Below are 16,986 nucleotides of genomic sequence, written 5' to 3'. Positions count from 1 at the left end.
TTAAAGGGCGAAGGGCGTGTAAACACCGCTTCGCGTTCTAGCATTGAGCCCCATTTCCGTCCCGAGTGTTCTTGCCTGACTTCCTGTTGCTGTAGTTCCGGTTTCCTGTTGCGAGTCGCGGACGATTCCCGGCTCCGGTGGTTGTTACGTTGTGGATCCTGGTGGAGCGTGGCGCTGGCGGTGTTCTCTCTCTCTACAGGAGATTTGGCGAGGGTTACACCCGCTCCCTCTGGTTGTGGTACCATTCAAGTAAGGTCTGCTGGGTGCTTTGTTGTGCGGGGGTTTCCTGTCTCGCGTCGCTCCTTACCTGGGAATTAGAAGGAGATTGGTGGAGCGTGATCTCCCTTGCCAGCGCTTCCTGTCTTGGTGTCTTCAGACCAACGCCACACTTCTTAGAGAGTCCTATATGAAGCCTTATCAGGCGTATGTGTAGTTGTGTTATTACCTGCTGTTAAGGTAACTCCAAGGTTGTGCATATTTGGAGTCTTTTCCTTTGTGTTTGTACCACGCCCCCAGTATCATTTACTTCCCTTCACATTCACCCAGTATATATCCATCCCCTACGCCATCCTGAGCTTATATCAGGTATCCGGTGGTGATAACTGCGAGGACCATTGAGCAGGGGGTTAGGTTTCCCGCTCTTATTCACAGAAAGCGAGGTATTTGTTCTTCCTAATCCTCTCCCATGAAACAGTGGCATACTCTACCCCCTGAGTTTACGATCTCTGTATACCTACTCTCCGCAGCTGCCCGCAAAGGAACTACTGACCTAGAATAACACCTGCATGTTCCCGCAGACTAATACCTAATCAGCTGACGATACTCCTGGTAGGTGTTGGGGAAGTAAAGAAGAGAAATAGCATTGGTGGCGGTACAGAGATATTCCTCTAACCATCTTTATATTACAGCTGGGAGACCCTCATATTCTTCCTGCCAAGATTCATCACGCTCCTGCTGTTCCTCCTGCCAGAATCACCCATCAAGACCTACCGGTTCCCCCCACCTATCCTTGTTTTGTTTCCCTGTTTTCCCCGGTGGGTTCTCCGCACTCTAGAGTTTGATAGAGTCGGAGGAACACGGGGGACGACTGTGGACTTTCTTCACGACTCCAGACGCTCCTGCAGAACAACCGCGATCCTTACAAAGGGTTGGTCGTGAAGGAATCTGCGGCTAGTATCGTCTCTACCAGATACAACGCTACCGAAGGTAAGTAACTTGTACATCTGATAGAGACTACTAGCCGCAGATTCCTTAACGTAGAATAAACACCCTAGCCATAACCAGACGGGAGGAAAGCCTGCGAGAGAGCCTCTCCACCTGGAGAGACTAGGGCCCTAGCAGGGGACATGGCCCAAGAACAAGAAGGAATGGGCCAGGATATCCAAGCCCAACCAAGAGAAAGAGAGTGCCCAACACCCCGCAGGGGCAGACAGCGTCCCAAAAGCCTCAAGGAACGCAAGGGCCACCTCGAACCCAGTGAGAAGAGGTAGAACCAAAGGCAGGGCCCACCATAGGAAACACAGGCATAGAGATAGAAAAGAGCTGAATACACCTCGGCCGCAAGCAGCAGGAAACTCAGGAACGGCACCTCTGCCAAAAGCGCAGGCGGAAGAAGAAAAGCACCATTGCACAAAGCCCCAGCTGAACCAGAGGCAGGGGCGCAAGGAAACACATCAAGATCACAACGGAGGAGGAGAACAAGCAGGCCTGCACGGGCATGCGCCATTAGTAACAGGCAACACCACGGAACAGCGCACCCCAGACAAGGCAGACGCCAGCCGAAGGCAGAGGCCAGGGAGGGCCAGGACACACACTGACCCACGAAGAAGTGGAGGAACCGGCAGAAAAGAAAAAGAGAGATGGAGGATGGAGGATGGCCTAAGCCTGCCACCAGAACACAGAGGCCAAGGAAAGCCAAACTCTCTGGAGCATCAGACCGAGGACCAAGCCAAAACACAAGACAAAAATGCAGAACCGCTACAACCCGATGCCGCAGACAGCAGGCCAGACCGGCCAAGCGACGTAGCGACAAGGGGAAGGACGGATCTAGCGTAAGCTGCTCCAAGACAATTGGCAAGAAGATCGCACATGTGACATACTGTGATGCCACGGAGAGCAAGGAACCCGGAAAGGGTGACCACCTCTCACCAGCACAGGACAGAGCTATGTAATAGCTACAAGTACCCCACATAGGGTAGGTAACATCCCAAGAACCATGGGAACACCTCTTAGGAAAATATTTCCGCAGCAGAGGACAAAACAGAAAGACCTGCAGAAAAAACCCGCAGACGGCTTATCAAGCAGCCAATAAAGAAGACACAGAAGGCCTAATCTCAGGGCCTACTAGGCTTACCAACAGCCAAAACCACAAGTCAACAAAGGGCCGGACCAGCAGCCAACAGCACCAAAGGCCCAACAAAAGGACCCCAAGGGCACATGAACCATACAGAACATACAACCCGGGCTACCCGTTAGAAGGCCCCAGGAAAAACAACGGGAGAACACCTCCCAAAACACAGACCGACAGTCAGGTCACTGAGGGGGGGGGGGAGAGGAGGACGAAAACCCCCGCAAGAAACCTCTGAATAGCAGAATCCACAGGGGCGTGGAACAACAGAGTGCCATCAAAGGAAAGGTCAACCAGCCGTTCCCTAACGTTCTCAGGGAAAACACTATCCCGTAGCCAGGCATGGCGACGAAGGGCCACCGAAGTAGCCATGGTACGACCAAGTACCTCCGAAACGTCCAGAGCCGAGCAGAAAATAAACGCCGCCAGCTCCCGGCCATCCAACTTATGGTGCCACAGATCCACGTAGGCACTCTCCTGAGAAGCAGAAGACATAAGGGACTCCGCCGAATCCCACAAGCAAGAAGTGGCCCTGGCAAACACACAAAGAGTGTTAAGGGCCCGCAAAGAAGCACTGGAGGAGGCGAAGGAATCTAATCACCGGGCCTCCCGTGACGGGGGAGACAACATCGATGGCAAGGAGGGAAAGGCAGTCTGCAAAAGAGGGCCCCTGGTAGAAGGGTGGAAGGAAAGACAGACAGTATCATGCGGAGCAGGGTGGTGGCGGTGCAGAAGAGGCTGACGCCCCCAAGAGAGAATTATGGAGCGAAACCTTGAAGGGAAGAAGCAGCTTCCGTCCACCAGAGCCCTGATGGAGAACCTCCAGCAAATGATCCACGGGGAAATGGGCAGCCGGGTCGCCCATGGGTAAAATCCCTTCAGCCATGGAGACAGCCCGGGCGAAGGCAGCACTCGCCTCCCCAGGGCAACGCGGTGGGGAGAGCAATTCCTCCATGGGCGACGGTTGCAAGCTAAGCCGGCCGTCCCCCAGCCCAACCAGAGGAAGGAAAGGTCAAGCCCGGAACGGGGGAAGGTTGACCGATGAGTGGGGAGCCTGAGGCGCCTCCGGGGAAGACTGCGGGCACGGGGACGGGGAAGAGCCGTCCTTGGAAGACGCCGGGGAAAAAGCCACGACGCGGCGTCCGGGGACGGGGAAGAGCCGTCCTTGGAAGAAGCCGGGGAAAAAGCCACGACGGGGCGTCCCGTCTCCGGAGAAGAAGAAAAAAACAGTTGCCGAACCTCCGGAGAAGAGGGGGCGTCCGAAGACGAATCAACAACCAGATGCCGGCCCGTCGCTGTGGAGTCCGCCACCGCCGTCAGCTCAACGTCGACCGGCGCCGAAGGTGCCGCCGAGACGACCTCTGCCACGACACGCGCAGCGGGAGAACGGAGCGGGGTCAGAGCCAGGGTGGCCAAAAAACGGTGCCGAAAGGGCAACGACTCGACCTCCGACGAGGTAGCTGCCTGTGGGGAGAGACGAGGCGGGCCCGGGGACACGCCCCGGCCCCTAGCCAGCCCTTGCAGCACCGCTAGGGCCAGCAGTCGCCGGCGCCTGAGCAGTGTCAGCTCGGACAAGGCCACCACCTGCCCAGAGGACCAAGGGGGACTCGAGGACGAGCCCCGAGCCCCGGCAGTCTCCCGTGACACCACAGGGACATCTCCAGAACCTGAAGTCAAACCTGTCGGCGCCGGAGCCGCTTGCGATGCCGCAGAAGGCCCCGCATATGGCAAGGGATCCGCAGACGTCCCAGGAAGATGAGGAGAAGGAGGAAGAGCCAAAAAGGCCTGCAAGGCCGCCGCATAGGCCTCCATTTGGGCTCTGGTCACCCCCACGCCGGGGAAAGGCGGGTAGGGTGGCGACGCACTGGGCCGCACAACCCGCGGAGAACCCATGCCACCCACAGGGCGGGGACCGGGCCTCGGGGACAAACTGCGACACTTACCAACAGGTGAGCAACGCCCTTGCGGCCTCGGAGAGGGACAATGTCGGAGACGGAAGCGGCGGTTCTTGAACCCTTCCGCGGGGGACGGACGCGGCGATGACGACGACCTGGACATGCGGGCCGAGAGGAGTTTTATTCGGCGCTCCCGCTGGGTCTTCGGCTTCATCTGCTGACAAACCTCGCAGTAGGTGGAGTTGTGGTGCTCCCCCAAACACCACATACAAATGGGGTGAGGGTCCGTCGCCGACATCTTGAGAGCGCAAGACAAGCACCTCTTGAAGCCCGAAGGCATTCGCACACGGTACTCAAGAAAACGCAAGGCGTAAAAAGAAGGCCTGAAAACAGGCCAGAAAGATGATCCGGGGTCTGCGTTGCACGCAGAAAATAAGAAAACTGACGTCAGCGCGCTGGGGTGGGGCTTATGTGACCTCGCTGACGTCACGCCCGCGGAAGACGTCGTGCGGAGTCGCGTGGTACTGCCCCCCGGCACGCAGGGATGCTGGGCAAGAAAGTTTTCCGGGTCCAGTCTCACCCTTGGGGATAATTCTACATTAAGGAATCTGCGGCTAGTAGTCTCTATCAGATATAGCAAAATTACGTGTAGAGGAGTTCTGACAATTTTGGGGCCCGGTGCTACTGCACCTGCTGCACCACTCAAATCACGACCCTGTTGTCTGCAAGGTAACTGCATTTGTGGCTGCCTGTTTAGTAGAAAAATATAGCATAGCTCTTGTATATTAACTTCATTTTTAATGCACAATGTTTATTACAACATTTAGAAATTGATCATAATGATCGAATAGATTAAGTTGAAAAAATCAATCCGATAATGCCTCCAAAGTGCAAAGAAAGGTACTGAGGCATGAATAGGAAATGCCACTAACGTTCTAACGCTAAAACATCTGCTTTACACAACTAAGTAATAAAAAAGAAAGCCTTCTACCACACTATTAGAAGCTGTCTGTCTTTTCCATGGGAAGAGATCTTATCTTGACAGTGAATGTGCCTTAAACAGTGCAAACAGTTTTAGAAGTACCGTAAATGCAAGGAGCCAGCGAAAGTAAAAAAGTTCTACACAAAAGCGAATGACCACAGTAATTCTGTCTATGTGAAATGATAAGAGCCCCCTTTTAAAATATGTTAAATACAGGAGATTTCATGAGCACAGCTCAAGCGCTGAACAGACGAAACCTAAATAGAATCAAAAGAAATATTTCAAGCAAGTTAAATATGCTGTGGTGCATGCCAATGGAACTTTAAAAGAAACAATAAAAATCACAGTGATTCACTGCCAAATCAGTCAAATATTTGCTGCTAAAACAAATCATCTCAAACAAAAAAAGAAATGTGTAAATCTAAATCTGATGTGAAAAACTCCCAGAACCTCCCGTGTGATTAATACAAGATTTCAGATTTTCAACTTCCAAACCAATTCCAATTTTGTTAAAAAATAAAACCAATGCGCACTAATAGTTCATAATAGGGTCTGGCTGTATACTGAACCTTGCTTTGCTGAACAATTTCTTCTTCGAGGCTACTGATAAGGCGCTCGTGTTCAGACATTATGTTATTTAAATACTTAATCTCTTCCTTTTTCTTGACTAACTCTCGATTCAGTTTTAGTTCATGTAGACGAAGTTCTTCCATTCTCTTCTGCCACTCAATGACCTGTTAAAAGGCAAAAACAATAGGATAAACATTATTAAGAAAACGACACACATACCCCCATTCTGCGTGGACAGGTTAAGTCCTCTAACCTCCAGGAGTTATGGATAGCTGGGGCACAGCATACTATGGGGCAGAGTTAACAGGCATTACCTGTGGAACAATGAGGGTTAACCACGAAAAGTAAGAAATCGGGAAGTCCAAGTCTGATTCCTCATTTTCTACTGACGTTTACTAAGGGACTTTTGGCTGCTTAAAAGCGCATGCGCATCTCAAAGCAAAGTTTAAAAGCATACACCCATATGTACTTTGGCAAAACATCTAAGGGCACATAATGCTTCACATAGCTTCACTTCTCCAAAACGAGCAGCAAAACGCACCACTTTTACACAATCGAAAATACCTTGCACGGCATCTCTGCGGTACAATGCAAATCAATGTCACTAAACAGTAAATCATACAGACCAATCCTTACATGAGACTCCCTTGCTGGTTATTGTCTCGTCTGGCCACCCAGTTGACATATTTCACTATAACCTTGATTTAATGTTATCAACAGTGACCACCTAAACTACACAGAAATCTAATTCCAGGAGTAAAACAGTGTGTGTGTTATAAGATATGTGTGGACATATAGGCTTGTGGCGCACACAGCAGAAAATAAAGAGGCATGTTCATATTTCTTACAATAAAGACGTGCCTTTTTAAATCTGTTTACCACAGTTATATTTTAGAACTGCTCTTCAGTTTTAGGTTTTCTCTGTAACCACACTTTAGCTTCAGTGGCGCATGTTTCCACTGTTTCAATTTAAAAGAGGGATGCTGAACAGTAATGTACATTACATACGAATGATGTGAGGTTTCTCATTTACAGAAACTTAAAGATTTGAGGCATCAGACCTTAAACAGAGAAATATGTTTGGGATTATTTTCTCAAAATCGGTGATGATCTTAAAACAGTGTCTCAGGTATACCATGAATTAGCACAAATTAGGAAACAAAGACTTTGCATGATAAAGTGGGGATCAGAATGGCCACTATGTTTGAAGTACCTTTACATATTTAAGGGGGTTTGCATACTGCAGAAAAAAGACTTTTCCCAGCCCAACATCGAGGGACATTAGTACTATCCGAGGAACGGTTTAACCACGTTAGTACTAGTTTATTTCCAGAATACAGCAACTGAGAGACCAATTAACTTTTGCAAAGGTACTGCGACAGGCTTGCTCCACTAGTGTGGTTTCTTTTTGTAACTTTAGATAGGTTTCTGCAAGATACTTTTTTTTTTTTACTGTAACCTGCAAATTATGCAGCAGATGGTGGATTATGTGGCCAGTGTACCAGAACTATACATATATGAAGAGGACGCAAATTCTCATAATTCCAGTGGGCCTATCTATCTGACACAAACTCTGTCATTGTACAATGAACCCTGGCATGGGTAATCATTAAGGAACCCTTCTGCTATAAAAAACAAACAAAAAGAAACTATGTGCTCTTCTACCAATAAATAGTAGATCTAAGACACTGAGAGCCTGATGTAGATTTCGACAGACAGGAGACTATGTCACAATTGTGACAGCTATCCCATCCGCCATATTACAAGTGCCACAGGCCATAATGCACTTGTGATACAGGGGACAAGGTATCCCTCACATCTGGGACGGAGTGTACCGTCTGCCGAACTCTAAAGCAGGCCCACAGTTTGATGACTACAACTTTTCTCCACTTCAGACAATCTGACAAGTTACCGAGTAGTGTTCAAGAAGGAAAGCAAAGGCAATGCACTTTTAGTCAAATCTGTTGCTAAAAAAGAAGACAAACACTACTCCTGACCCAAAAGACTACGAGCAAATCAATTACTTATCAGTAGTTCTCTATATTTCTAATAGCCATTCACCCTATACTACCATTAGGGCTAATCCGAATAAAAATCATTGATGGCCCACTTCGGTAAAGAGACTCTTTCATATAGTTCCGAATTATGCACTGTATATGGCATGTCAATTTGTTTTGCGAAGACATATCCGATAAATAGTGATACAGGTCTGTGACATCCCAATTTTCTGAGACGAAGAGAACAGAACAATCTCAAACTTTATAAACCAACCAACCTTCTGTGCTCCTCTGGTATCCTTTAAAGTGGAAAGCAGCTCCTCTAAGCCCTTCAGTTTCGCTTCCATTTCAAGAGCCCGGTTCTCGGTCTCTGTACGCTCCTGCTGTGCTTGTTGCATTTCCTGCATGATCTTAAGTTTGTCGTTCTGTAGCTCAATCATGGTTTTAGAGAATTTCTCCTGCTGGGCCAGAGGCAGAGCTCCACTGAACTGGCGCCGCAATGACTGGACAGTCTGGCGCAGATGTTTGGCTCGGTTTCTACCTTCCAGGCGAGCGTAGTAGAGGGCCTGCTCTTTGCCATCAAGCTTCTGCTCTAGACGCAGATTGCATGCTTCCAACTTCTGCAGCTTCGCTACAGCAGCTTCCAGTTTCCCAACCGCTGTAGCTTCACTGACCTGGAGAGCTATGATGTGCTGGTGTAGTTTCGCAATCAAGGCTTTTTCGTCAGACTGTGACTAGTGAAAGGAAACATAAGGGTAAAGAATCAAGTAAAATGAAAATGGTACTGATGAGACATCTTGAACAATGATCATACAAGGCCTTCAAAGCTCCTAGGAAAAGTTGCTGCATGAAAAACCAACAAGCAAAACAAAGTACAACGCGATATAATCAACAGAAATTACATTTGGTTTCAAGAGAGGTACTACTGAACAAGTTACTTACCTTCTGTAACGCTCTTTCTGGTAGTCTCTATCTAGCTACAGATTCATAACCTTTTGAATATTTCCCAGGCATCAAACTGGATCCGGAAACTTTTCAGCAGTACCTCTGACTGTCCGCCAATAGGTGGTGCAAAGCAGCCAGCACTGGTTCACCCCAGAACTCCTAACCTCCAAGCGAGCCTGCCGGAACCTAGAGAAGAAAAGGCACAGCGAACAGACTTCGGACAGACACACAGCCCACAAGGACACCACCCGCAACCACCATCACCTCATCAGGACTGCCAAGAGGACCCTCCCAAAGACCGCCTCAACAACAACGCACACAATAGCAAAGAGCTCTTCAACATCGTGAAGGAACTCTCCAACCCCAGCTCCAACACCAATGACATCCCGCCGTCGCAATTCCTGTGCGACTCCTTTGCCACTTTCTTCCACCGCAAGATAGCAGACATCCACAACAGCTTCAACACCCAGACAGCCCCAACAGACAGTAACACAACAGTCTCTCCGCACATCATTGACCATGGCCTCCTGCTAGCCTGGACCAGATTGAGCATCGATGACACCATCAGGACCATGAGCACAATTCACTCCGGCTCCCCGTCAGACCCATTCCCGCACCACATCTTCAACAAAGCAAGCAGCTCCATCATATCCCACCTGCGCAACGTCATCAATCTCTCCCTCGAGACCGCGACCTTTCCAGAGAGATGGAAACACGCCGAGATCAACGCCCTACTCAAAAAACCCAAGGCAGACCCTAGAGACCTTCCGGCCCATCTCTCTGCTCCCGTTCCCGGCCAAGGTCATCGAGAAGATCGTCAACAGACAGCTAACCCGATACCTCAAAGAAAACAGAATCCTGGACACTTCCCAGTCAGGGTTCCGCAGCAACCACTGCACCGAGACCGCCCTCATTGCCGCCACCGACTACATCAGGATACTGCGGGACAACGGTGAGACTGCAGCCCTCATCCTCCTGAACCTCTCCGCCGCCTTAGACACCGTCTGCCACCGCACACTACGCGCACACCTCCATGCCGTAGTTATCCGAGACAAAGCCCTGGAATGTACCACCTCCTTCCTCTCCGGCAGAACCCAGAGCGTCCGCCTCCCCCCCATTCCGATCCGAAGCCTCTGAGATCATCTGCGGCGTACCCCAGGAATCCTCCCTCAGCCCGACACTGTTCAACATTTAAATGGCCCCGCACACACACGTCGCCCGACAGCACGACCTCAACATAATCTCCTACGCCAACGACACTCAACTGATCCTCTCCCTCACCAAGGACCCCATCACCGCCAAAGCCAACCTCCACGAAGGAATGAAGGCTGTTGCCGACTGGATGAAGACCAGCCGACTGAAGCTGAACACAGACAAAATGGAGGTCCTCATCCTCGGCTCCAACCCTTCAGCCTGGGACGACTCCTGGTGGGCGATGGCACTGGGGACAGCCCCGACACCCACCGACCACGCACGCAACCTGGGAATCATCCTCGACTCAGCGCTCTCCATGACCAAGCAAGTCAACTCTATCTCCTCCTCCTGCTTCAACACCCTCCGCATGCTCCGCAAGATCTACAGGGGGATCCTGACCGATACAAGAATAACAGTCACCCAGGCCCTCGTCAGCAGCAGACTCGACTACGGAAACGTTCGCTACGTGGGAGCCCCGACTAAGCTCATCAAACAACTGCAACGCATCCAAAACACCTCAGCACGACTGATCCTCGACGTACCACGCCACGGCCACATCACCCCCCCACCTGAGAAACCTGCACTGACTGCCCGTCAACAAGAGGATCACCTTCAAGCTCCTCACCCACGCACACAGGGCACTCCGCAAGACCGGCCCAGCCCACCTCAACAAACGACTTTCCTTCTACACCCCCAACCGCCAGCTCCGCTCCGCCGACCTCGCACTCGCCACCGTCCCGCGCATCCGAAGAACAACCACCGGCGGGAGGTCCTTCTCCCACCTCGCTGCCAAGACCTGGAACACCCTCCCACTGGACCTACGACAGACCCAAGACCTGCTGACCTTCAGGAGGCTACTCAAGACCTGGCTGTTTGATCAGTAGCGCAAACCCCCCCCCCCCCCCCCCCCCCCCCAGCGCCTTGAGACCCTCACGGGTATGTAGTGCGCTCTACAAATGTTGTTTGAATGATTGATTGAGCACTGACACTGTTCCGCTCCAGAGAAGAAGAGGCCTATTCCCCTAATCGGAGGGTGTCTGCGTTGCTATGCCGGGCGGTTGTGCGATGAGTGCCAGTGTAGACTGGACAGAAAAGACAAACTTGTGCCTGAGAGTGCAATGACTTTCCGGCACAAGTTTGTCTTTGCTGTCCCCTCATATTTGTGGACTAGGGCCCCTCCTCTGTAATTAACGGTGGATTGACACCATATACTAGTACTAGCCTTATTTCGCGGCATATTGATACAATAAGTGGGACATAGGTACTTAAGTAGCACAATTCTTCATGTTTCTGTAATTGGCTTTAGGCAGCCTGATGAGCTCATAGTGGCTCACATTGTTTTGTGTTCTTTAGTGCTGCGGAGGTCTTACATAAGCAAGACCAAAACACGTCGACCTTCTCTGAGAGGAGTCCTATTAGATATACTGACTTTTCAGCATTTCAGCCAAAAGAGAAAACAAGGGGTATATTCCCAGGACTCTTCTGATGATTGTAACTATCTCTAGGTGGACCACCATATTTAAGGAAGCAACAAGGAGCTAATGGACAATGAGCTATTTGTGCACTCATGGGCCCTTGTAACATATTGCATTTTTCTGTGTTTGTTTGGTTTGTTATCAGATATTTGTGATTGCTTCGTGTGAGTGTTTATTTCAGAGATCAATAAATATACTTTATTTCATAATGTTTTGCGAAAACAGGTTCTTTTGAATTTATATAAAAGATTCTATGATTATTTAAATTAATTTCCCAGTTGAAATTGTTTATTTGTAGCACAAGTATGCGTTTTCGAATTTTTCCCCTAGGTACTCCGCTGCATTATGTTGTCTCTAAGCAAACATGACTGTCCAGACAATAGTATTTTGTGAACATATGGAGGAAGGCCTATGTAGCCGCCTGGCAAATGTGTAGCACAGGGACTCAGTGTGCCAACGCAGTAGTAGCAGTTTTGGCCTCGGTAGAATAAGCATGCAGTCTTTCTGGAATCTGCTTTTTGGTCAGTGCACAACAGATCTTAATGCAGAGCACAATCCAGTGGTAGATGGTTCTCTTTTGCAGAGCCTTGCCTTTATCCGCTCCAGAGAACCACACAAAGAGCTGATCATCCACATGGTGTTCTTTGATACGATTTATGTAAAAGTTCAGTGCTCTCTAGGGGTACAAAACATGGAGATTCTCCTCCTATTTAGAAGGGTGAGGCAGAACGCAGACGAGATGATCTTCTGACTGACGTGTAACAGTCACAACTTTAGGCAAGAATGATGCACATGTCCAACAACCAGCTTATTTAAGATGAAGTTCCGGTAAGGAGGGTTCACACACAGCTTAAAGCTCACTCACACACTGTGCAATGTAATGGCGATGAGGGACAGAGTCTTGAGGGTAACAAGCCGCACAGGGCAGACATGAAGCGATTGAAGGGAGTGCACATTAGAAATGTGATGACCAAGTTAAGGTCCTACTGTGGCATGACAAAAACAGAGGAAGGAAACAAATGTAACCCTTTTAAAAATGCATACCAACTGGAGACTTAAACAGAGCTGGCTGATTCCACACCGCAAAAAAGCTTAAGAGCTGAAAGGTACCCTTTAAGCGTGCTCAGAGCAAAGCCTTGCCAGGCTAGGGCCAAACACAAATAACAAAACATCAGACAATTTCGCCTGGAGGGTGTCTACCTGCCAAGTACCACACCAAGCCACAAAGTTGTCCAAATGAGAAGCTTTTACAGTTTTTGTCAAGGGATACTTGGCTGCCAAGATGACATCAACTACCTTCAGAGGAAGATTGAACGTAGTCAGCTGTTGCACTCATTCCCCAAGGGGCAGCTTGAACGGAGGACTGATGCTTAAGCCCAGGAGTTCTGGATGAATGGGCCACGTTATAGCGCATGCGTTAAGAATGCACACCATTACAAAGCTGTCATTACAACGACTGCATTGTTACATCACATGCCATTACAATGCAATTCATTACAACGACTTGCTGTAGGGGGGTGCAGGATGTTGGAATAGTATAAATTACTATTCCAACTCCAGTCTGTGCAACAGTAAGGAAGGTGTTGGATTCAAAATCCAACACCTTCTGCCCCCTTCAGCAAGTCTTTGTAATGGTTTGCGTTGTAATGGCATGCAATGTAACAACGCAGTCATTGTAATGACCGCGTTGTAATGGCATGAGTTGTTCCGTGTGCAGGGTAAATTATGTTTCCCATTCTGGATACCATACTCTCCATGCCCAATCCTGAGCCACTAGGATGACTTGGGCCTGGTCTTTCCTAATCTTTATGAGAACTCTCGGCAGAGAGAGGTATCACCAGAAAGGCATATAGGAGTCCCAAGTTACACTCAAGGCAAAATGCTTCTCTGAGTGAGAGACGTCTTGGAGACTCCAACGCCAGAAGTGCTGACATTGCAAGCTCTTGGTGGTGGCAAACAGATCGAGCCAAGATTTACCTAGTTCATGAAAGATACCTTGAGACACCTTCAGGTGCAGCTCACACTTGTGATTCGCAAGGCTGAGTTTGTCTGCGTTAGCATTCAACAACCCTGACAGGTGTATAACCAACAGTAAAATTAGTTGGTGGTCCAGTCATTTCCAGACACTTAGGGCCTCCTGGCACAGCTTCTGTGAACCCAATCCTGCCCTGTTTGTTGCAGTGTCAAAAGGGGGTGGTGCTGTCCATGAGCACCTGAACCTACTTCCTCTTGGTGGATGGAAAGAAGTCTTTCAGCACCAAATGGAAGGCCCTCAGTTGGATATGAAGGTGGGACTCCACCAGAGGCCTCTGATCTCCACCTCTACAAGCTGGCTATCCCAAACCAGAAGTGAGGCATCAGTCACCACTGACAGCTCTGGGTGAGAACAGGCGAGGGATCTGCCACTGACCGGATTGCGGTCCAGTAACCACCACTGCAGATCTTTTGCACTCTCCTCCAAAATCTGAATGGGGTCGCAGACGTACCCTTGATGTTGGGCTGACAGGGACTTCAGATCCCACTGCAGACCCCACATATGGGCTTTGCTAGTATGCGCACTTTAGGTGCGTTTTTGCATATTTTTCGTCACCAACTTGGGGTCATGGCGTGCACTAGTGATCTGGCTGGCCCATACAAACGGAGACAGCAGCACGGATGCATAACTGAACAGTCAGATCAGAGTCGGGTGGGGGGTAGCTTGTGGGGGAAAGAAAGAGTTTGGAGCATTTTTTAAAAGCGGAAATATTGTTTTAAGAGTGTGCAACATATTCCAGTTTGTTTTTAAGTTTGTGGCAAGAACTTTTTTCATCTTTTTTGGGGCTTAAAATACTGAAGGGGAGTTTTACTAGCACGCACACTTTAGACAAGTTTTTGTACATTTTTCGTCGCCATCTTGGGGTCCTGGAGGCAATACTAGTGTTCCGGCTGGTCCCTACAAATGGAGGACACAGCACAGACGTGGTGCTTGAGTGCCAAAGGTAAGCCCGACCATGCCCATCCGGGTCAAGGGGCCAGTAATTATTGCTCCTACATCCAAAATAAGGTAATCTTCACTGCTAGCCTACTACGGGAATTGCAAGTCCACATAGATGAGTCATGTCTTCACTCTTTTGACTTTAATTTCCCTCTAACAACTTGCGGTCACAGTGGTTTTTCTCCTCGGCTCAATCTTAGTCAGTCGTTGGTACTTCCTTCTACCTCTGTGCATCGTATGTCTTTAGTGAATTGTCGGTCCCTTCCGGCTCACAAACTAGACATTTGCAATCTCTTATTGGACTCAGCACCTAATGTGCTTTTTCTTATTGAAACTTGTTTACATGATGGCTCTGCTTCAGATGTAGTCCAAGCGTTACCTCCAGGCTACTGCATTTTCAGGCTAGACCGACCTGGGAAGGGTGGAGGTGGCATTGCCACCACATACAGGAATACTTTAAAAGGTATGTTCTCCCCCTCACGATTGAGAACTGTGTAAGCCTTTTATTCTCAATAACACTGAGTCCCACGTTTACCTCTTTGGGGATTTTATTATGAAGACCGCCTGGCTCATATTCGCACTTCACACAGATCTTCCCTGACTTAGTTTCAAGTTTAGCCATGAACAGAGCTAATTTCACAGTGTTAGGTGATTTCAATCTACATTTCGATGACCCTGACAGCGCAGCCTCCAAAAATCTGTTAGAAGATCTATTGTCTCTTGAACTGTCGCAGCTAGTTGATGGGCTTACCCATGAGAAACGTCATACCATCGACCTAGGCTCGAGCAATATCAAAATTCTTCAGATGCAAAATCCATTTCCTTTTACCTGGTCGGACCACTTTCTGCTACCACAGGTGTTAATGGTGCCCACTTCCACCCCCTCAGCACACTACCGGTTAGACGGTCTGTAAGATGCTGGTCCAAGTTGCACACAAAGGTGCAGTCAGCTGCTTTGCAGATTTTGAGACCGGTCCTGGGAGAAGGTATTATTTCCTCCACATCGAGTTTTAATGAATGGATCACCAACTCCCTATACTTAGTCCTAGCTGCTAGGTGGCATAAGACCTCTAAACCAGAAAAAAGTCCCATTGGTTTAATGCTAAGCTGCTTGCTTTAGAAAGAACTGCAAACATCTTGAAAGACGCTAAAGAAAACATATGATGAAGTTAACAAAGTTAATTACAAGAGCGCAGTTAGAACATATCAAGCGGAAATATAAGTTGCAAAATCGGCCTATTTCTCTTAAAAAATGGAGAAATCCACCAACTTTAAGGAGATCTTCCAGATTCTTAAGGACTTAACGGAACCTAAATCACCCAGCCCCACCCTGGAAGCATCAGTGGAGCGCAGCAACAACTTGGCCCTCTTCTTTCATAAAAAGATTTTAGATATCTACTCTTCCTTTCCCGCTGGCCCAATTGATGATGAGCCCTCAGGAAGTGGATCTTCCCCCACACAGCCCAAAGCAACGCTCATGGTCTTCCCTGATCTTACTGTAAGCTTGCTTTTAGATCTTTTAAATGCAGTAAAATCTGGCTCACACCTCGACTCTGCTCTTCAACACATTCTGTGAAGGTCTGACAGTATTGCCCCCACTTTGGTGGATTTATTGAATCTTTCCCTCACCAATGGGCAAGATCCCCTGCAGTTCAAGCATGAAGTGGTGAACACCCGCTTTAAAAAGCTGGACAAGATCCTGTTTGCATGAACCATTACAGGCCTATATCCCTGTTACCTGGCCTCTCAAAGCTCCAGGAGAAGCATGTTAACAACCATCACTGTGCCTTCCTGGAGTGCAACAATGTCCTTCACTCCACACAAAAAGGGTTTCAGACCATAGCAGAGAAACAGCTTTGCTGGCTGTGGTTGAGGAACTAAGATCTCTGTTGGACAAAGGAGGCTCAGCAGTCATAACCCAGCTGAACATGTGAGCGGCCTTCAACACGGTGGATCACTGCACACTTATCCATAAGATATCTAAAGTGGACGTGGATGGTCGTGCTCTGACCTGGCTCTCTTCTTTTTTGATGGACAGAACTTTCCAGGTGCTCGATCACTCCTGGTACTCAGACAACCTTCCCTTATGTTGCAGAGTGCCCCAGGGGTACTCCCTCAGCCCCACTCTTTTTAACCTTTATCTGAATCTTTTGGCTGAGATTTGCCATTCTTTTGGGTCTTCACTGTTCTCCTATGTCGATGACACCAAGCTAGTGATCTCCCTGGACCCCAGCTCCAGTTACCTTAGCATGGCCCCGTCTTCAGGATGTTGCTGTATGGATGGCCAGTTGCAAACTGAAGCTCAATGAAGACGAGACTGAGGTGATGAAATTGGGAAATAATCTTAATAAAAAAGCTTCCACCCTCTGTGCCACATTGTCTATCAAGACTCCCCAGCCCCAAGGGGGTGATAAAGAGCCTTGGAATGTGGCTAGACTCTAATCACACTATGGAATGCAGCGCAAAAAAACTTGCGGCCACCTGTTTTGGCATCCTGAGATTGCTTAGAAAACTGTTAAGTCTGCTCCCTTTCATATCTATAAGATTAATTGTCCAGACCCTTATCTCCCGCCTCACCTATGGCAATGCTCTCTATCTTGTTTCACC

The 16,986-nt window shown here is 48.8% G+C and overlaps 1 protein-coding gene across 4 annotated transcripts in view; it reads right to left on the bottom strand.

The window, feature by feature from the left end:
• CEP290 (centrosomal protein 290) overlaps positions 1-16,986 on the bottom strand; it is a 1,516,454-nt gene that overhangs the window by 921,154 nt on the left and 578,314 nt on the right. For all 4 annotated transcript variants that reach the window (XM_085653911.1, XM_085653913.1, XM_085653912.1 and 1 more), the window contains exons 30-31: positions 8,070-8,525; positions 5,794-5,958 (exon numbers count right to left, since the gene is read on the bottom strand). In XM_085653911.1, the coding sequence (XP_085510037.1) occupies positions 5,794-5,958; positions 8,070-8,525 (621 nt within the window). The remainder of the gene's footprint in view (positions 1-5,793; positions 5,959-8,069; positions 8,526-16,986) is intronic.

The sequence above is a fragment of the Triturus cristatus genome, chromosome 4_1, assembly GCF_964204655.1.
Source record: "Triturus cristatus chromosome 4_1, aTriCri1.1, whole genome shotgun sequence".
Taxonomy (NCBI): domain Eukaryota; kingdom Metazoa; phylum Chordata; class Amphibia; order Caudata; family Salamandridae; genus Triturus; species Triturus cristatus.
This window is presented reverse-complemented; position numbering and strand designations above follow the sequence as displayed.